This window comes from Leptosomus discolor, chromosome 6 (assembly GCF_034619465.1).
Source record: "Leptosomus discolor isolate bLepDis1 chromosome 6, bLepDis1.hap2, whole genome shotgun sequence".
Lineage (NCBI taxonomy): Eukaryota > Metazoa > Chordata > Aves > Leptosomiformes > Leptosomidae > Leptosomus > Leptosomus discolor.
The window spans coordinates 45,274,888-45,280,887 of record NC_141396.1 but is presented as its reverse complement, the minus strand read 5'-3'; the positions used below and the strand labels follow the sequence as shown (position 1 = coordinate 45,280,887).

Here is a 6,000-nt window from a genome sequence, read left to right as displayed (position 1 = left end):
GCTATTATACGCAACGCATTCACTTTTTCAGTCGCAGAGTTCACTCACAGTGTGTCACTCAAGCCACCTGCTTGGAGCAACATTTGGAACCGATCCCAGCTGTACACGCAGTTGCAGAGAGCCATACTGGCAGTCAGGGCATTCTTGGGAGATGTCTGGGAAGCCCCTCAGAGGGCCGCACTCTTCGCTATCAGATAGCAGCTACTGCTGTCTTGGGTGTGGTCCAAGTGCCATGCTTGTATGCACTAGGAGCCTTGTACAGTCCCAGCAAACTCTTGGTTCAGTTCTCGCAGACGCAACAGGACTACTAGTCTATAAAATTTATCAGTCCTTGGAAACTTTCACAAACTCACTTCTCATTAGGCACCTTTCCTGTCTTTGGCCTAATGTTCCCTGGTAAAAATTTCTCTATCCAAACCTATAGATCCTGTAGAACCAATTCAGACAGAAGGGTCTTTTAAAGCAAGTGTTACAATAGTGGATTAATCTTTTTGATCTGCTCAGGGTTGTCAGGATCTCGCCTGAGATACCTCATCATTGGTGCGTTGTATTGTCAGAAGGACCTACATACCATAGATCAGGGTCTAGAAGGGAACAGCAAAAGGGATTAAAGATCTAGAAGACATATCCAGTGAAGTAAAAAGGGAAGAACTGGTGTTGCTATGAGAAAATAGGGAGAGGAGAAGTGACAAGAGCTATCAAATATGTAACACTATCTCAGAAACAGCCAGAGCAGTACAGCACATAAGTAGTCTCAACATTTTCCTTAGGTGTTTATTTAGGGTAAACTTCAAATGTCAGGCATAAAGAAGCAATGAGACACATTGTTTCACAGGATGGTATAGACAAATCGCTACTGCCATTTACGAACATGCTAGACTAGGAAAAGTGGATGCTCCCTGGCGTATAGAAATTTAAGAATCCCATCCCTCCTTCCTGTTATTTTCACACTTATGATAAATTGCTCTGTTTAAGAAGACACAAAAACTTTTCTTTAGAACCAGCCTTTTAATGCCCATTTAGTGAACCAACATAGAATAGAAACTTATTTACAGGTACTCCAAACACATGCAAAATATTTTAAACATAATTAAAATCTGTCAAAAGATTAAAATATCAAAAAATATCAAATTAAATAAGGACCTTCTCTAGACTAAGAGCTTTGAGTCATTTTATTGTTTACATTTGGCATAAAATGTACACTGGCATAAAATATTCATTGGAAAAGTAAAAAAAAAACCAACCCTATATGTGAGCCTACTGTATATTTTTAGGGTTTCTGAACCCAGAGAATATACTAGCAGACCAGTATGACATGCAATGCTATCAGCTCCATCATGATGGAAGTCTGGAATGATACTCAAAGAATTAAAACAGACTTGAACAGGAGGAAATTGACTAGAAATTAGAAAAGACTTTCTAATTTTATTAGGCTTTGAAAATATGGCCTAAAAAGTTAGGAAATCTTCACTGGTATTGGAGATTTCAAGAACAAATTTTATGTCATTTTTTTTCAGGTATGAATTAAGTATAATTCAACCTGCCTGTTCCCCCCTGTTTGCAGAATCATTTGAGATCCCTGTTCTGTTATTTAAATGATAAAGTATTTCTATTCACGATACACTCCAACCTCTTATTATAGTAGATCTTTCAATGCTTATGTTACAGAATTATAGCAGAAGAAAATAAACTTACACTTTCCTTTCTATCAGTTATATACAGAGGAGGAAAACCTGTCTAATTCAGATATTATGGGCAACACGAAGGGTTTCTGCGTGTGCCTCAGTAGCAAAAGGAAGGTGTGGATCCACAGCACTGGAGCAGGCTGCCTGACTGAGGCAAGGAGCTGGTCCTGCTTCGAGGAGGGACCTGCACCAGGTGAGCTTGGAGGTGCCATCCAACCTGTGCAGCTCTGCCAGTCTGCGCTGGAGATCGAGGTGGCATGTTCAGGACACTGACAGATCTGGGTATACCTTTTGGAGCATGCGAAGGAGCATATTCTCACAGATGTCTGTGGTGAGCACGGTTCTTCTTGTGCCTAAAGGTGATGCTGGACCCATGCAGAGAGTGTCCGCTCACACAGCATAGCTCCATGTCTATGTGTATGCTCAAGAGTCTTCCCAGGTACTACAGTTTGTGAGCAGATCTCTGGATCTGCCTTGCAAGACTGCTTCTTCCTGCTAGTACAGAAAGCAAGAAGTGTCCTGTGCAAAATGAACTAGAATTTCCATAGAGGAAAATTGCGTTGTCTTACGAATTCTTGTATTCCAGCACTTCAAAATCAGGCCCAAGATTCCCTGCTTATTAGACTGTTGCCTGCTCATTTTGTTCAATATTGGTCACAAGACAATTAGATTCATGAGTTCCAGGGTCAGCAGCACCACAATATATGGCATTGTCAAAACTGGCTGTATGTGTTTGTCGATTACGTCTTTTTTTGTAGAAGAAATAGAATGTAAGGCCAGTTCCTGTTAGCAGAAGGAAGATCAGTATAACAATCATCCCACCTAAACTATTTGCAGATGAGGCAGAAGCTTCGTTTTTTGATGCTGTGAAAGACAAAACAGAGCAATTACTACAAATAGCCAGAGACTGCTACTGCATACAACAAACATCTCCCTAAGTAAACCAACAGAGTGAACTGTAAAAGTACTAAACAACCGTAACAACAGTTAAAATTGATGCATGTTCTGGATGGACAATGCAAAATTGAGCTCAATCTCTTCTGTGTTCCTTTTCAAAGGAGCATTATATTGTACTACAGTATACCATTCGTAAAGCAAAAAAAAAAAAAAAATCAGCAAGACATCCAGTTTGAGAGAGGAGCTCTCCTTTTAAACAGAATTAAAATAAAATCATCTGTGACAGTTAAATGGGTATTTAAATGAAAATTTTCTGAAGGCAATTTTACTTGTAAATAATAAACGCCTATAAATTTATTGAAAATTCTGTTTAATGGGCTTATAAGAAACAAGCTTACCTTTATTGACATGTGAATCATGGGTTGTCTCAACTTCAATAACTTTAAAATTTAAAAAAATATATGTTAGGCACAGTTTACAAACAACCATTCAAAGATTAAATAAATACTGCATACATAATTTTTACTTCATGTTCCTTTCAAATTTTCTATAACCATAGAATCACAGAAGGGTTTGGATTGGAAGGGACCTTAAAGCTCACCTAGTTCCAACCCCTGCCATGGGAGGGACACCTTCCACCAGACCAGGTTTCTCCAAGCCCCATCCAGCCTGGCCTTGAGCACTGCCAGGGAGGGGGCAGCCACAGCTGCTCTGGGCATCCTGTGCCAGTGCCTCACCACTCTCACAGGGAAGAACTTCTTCCTAAGATCTCATCCTAATCCTCCCTCTTTCAGTTTGAAACCGTTGTGCCTCATCCTGCCACCACACTCCCTGATCAAGAGTCCCTCCCCACCTTTCCTGTAGGCCCCCTTTAAGCACTGGAAGGCTGTTCTAAGGTCTCCCTGGAGCCTTCTCTTCTCCAGGCTGAACAACGCCAACTCTCTCAGCCTGTCCTCTCAGGGAAGGTGCTGCAGCCCCTTGAGCATCTTCATGGCCTCCCCTCAACCCACTCAAGCACGTCCATGTCTTTCTTGTGCTGGGGGCCCCAGAGCTGAACACAGAACATGGACATGAAAAATACATGAAAACGTTTTACCTGACAGTTCAGGCTGAATCCAGCAAATATTTTTTGTTAAAAATATTTGAAAATGAAAAAAAAACCACCAAACCCCAGCCCTGTTGTCTCACTGTTGATTGCTTTAAATACTTTTTTTGGTAGGGGAGACAGATGTTCAAAGCTTTTATACTTCCACAGTGTAAGGCTTCACACTTCACACTAAAGAACTCAGTTTTTTACACTCACAAAGTGAAGAGCGTGTTTGTACTTAACAGCATTTAAGCAGTATTTTTAGGAAACTTCCTTGTCCTCCCTCCGTTGCTTGAGGAGTATGATTCAGTTAATTGACTGCAGGACTAGCTGGCTGGGCCCTACAAAGCTCACGGACGACTCCATTGCCAACCTGCCAACATGCTGAGATCCATAAGCAGGACACTCAATTTGTTCCACATTGCATCTGTTATATCTGTGCAGTGTATCTGTTTGCCAATGGCAAATCTGGCCTATTCCGTCCTGCCTCCCAGCTGATGTGCACAAACACAGGTGAGTCTGGGTGTATACGGTGACTCACACCAGCTGCATGTGTGCAGGTTTGCATCCTTCATGTTTCATGCAACGCTGCTGTGCACGCAAGGAGGACCCACCCCAGTCTGTGACACATTCAGATTTTGCATGGGTTGACATCCAAAAAACCACAGGGCCACAAGTAACCATTAAAAATGAAATGCACTGTGCTGTTTAGTTGTCTTGGCATGTCTCCCTATGCCTGTGTCAGCAGAGAAATGGACTGGGCCCTGCTGCCCACCCTCACCTGACACTTTCTGCTTGGTTGCCCAGCAGATCCCAGCACACTTCACTGACACTGACCCCACCTGCAGCACCCACCTTCTTTTTGCAGGAGCTCAGTGACTTTGCACTGCTGCCTCTCAGCTTAGCTATCAGGAGAGTGTCTGCCTTTCTTCTCAGCTCTAGTTCAGTCATCATCTACCGCCCCTTGCACTCCAACCATAATGACTATGAATTCTCTCCACACACTTAACAGATGACATGTTCTCCCCTATGCCAGGGTACAGCAAATGCCAAGAAATCAATGCTTTTAAACTAAGAGGAAGAAACAGTGACAAGTTCTTCTCCAACATTGTTTCTCATTGCCATCAACAGAAGTTTCTCTTGGCTTTGATGCAGCTGCACATGCATCAGCACCAATGAATAAAGCACACCCAGTGCATAAGCAATTTGGCTTGATGTATATTAAGCACTACTTCTAAAATAACCCAGTGCACAAAAATTCAGAACTTACTTTTGGGGATTTTGCAGATAAAATTTTGGTCAGCAGAGCAGTAATAGTTCCTCCAGGTTCCACTTGAGACATCCATGTCAACACAGTGTTCATCAAAAATTACCGTAGGCTCTCCTTTCTCCCAGTTGACAAATTCTACCTCACTTCTGTCTGTCCATATCCATTCCCCTAAAATTAAAAATATTACCTAGTAAGTGAATGAAGTGGGGAATAATTTCTAGCCTACTGGGCACAATGACATCAGGTATGGAATTTATTAGTTGATTAAATTAGCATCACAGAGGGCTCTTTTCTCACTCTTTTAACAGCCAGAGATATTCAGATGGGAGCATACCAAATGTCAATGCTCACACAGTTAAAGTTAACTCCATTAGCCTTTGTATGGTTAGTTTTCAGCTAGAACAAATTAACCTGGCCCACCATGAAACAAGGTGCCTGCCATCGCTGGGGGCGAGAGACAGGGCCTTGGGCAGTCATAGCCAAGGCCCTTCACTGCAGCCCAGTCTAGACTTGCTCTGCAGACATACTCTCAAAGTCTGCCATGAAAAACAGGTTTCAGAATTACAATGATATAGAAAACAAGATCAAATTTGCAGTTAAAAAAAAAAAATTTGGAAGAAAATAAAAAGTTCCACCCAAAAATTTATGAAAGAACCCTGAAATTTAGATGAAGAAATGTTGCTAGGCAGATCACATGAGCTGCTATCCCTTGTGTTGTTTAGAAATAAATTTCAATTTAAGGCCGCCTCAGCTTTTAATTACAAGACAACGTTGTTCTTAAAAGACTAAAACTGGTTAAATGTCAAGCATTCCAAATAAAAAAAAAGCAACAGGAAACATTTTAATCAACTACTGCAGTGCTGAGCTAGACCCTTTTATAGACTGAAATATACTCTAAAGATACAAAAAGCACAGACCTCTTGGTGGTTTATGTTTTAAGTACTTTAGCAGAAAAGCTATTAAATATTTAATAGTTTATTTCTTTCTGACTGTTAATATTTAGTATATTAGTGTTAGTATTTTGTATGTTAGTGTTATTTAGTGTTCTCTGTTTATTTAGT

At 41.0% G+C, this 6,000-nt stretch overlaps 1 protein-coding gene across 3 annotated transcripts in view; it reads right to left on the bottom strand.

The window, feature by feature from the left end:
- Positions 1 to 2,282: 2,282 nt before the first annotated feature.
- The window catches only part of LOC104354543 (macrophage mannose receptor 1), a 30,848-nt gene continuing 27,130 nt past the window's right edge, over positions 2,283 to 6,000 (bottom strand). For all 3 annotated transcript variants that reach the window (XM_086466716.1, XM_086466715.1, XM_086466713.1), the window contains exons 28-30: positions 4,940 to 5,107; positions 2,981 to 3,022; positions 2,283 to 2,549 (exon numbers count right to left, since the gene is read on the bottom strand). In XM_086466716.1, the coding sequence (XP_086322842.1) occupies positions 2,305 to 2,549; positions 2,981 to 3,022; positions 4,940 to 5,107 (455 nt within the window). In that variant the 3' untranslated portion in view covers positions 2,283 to 2,304. The remainder of the gene's footprint in view (positions 2,550 to 2,980; positions 3,023 to 4,939; positions 5,108 to 6,000) is intronic.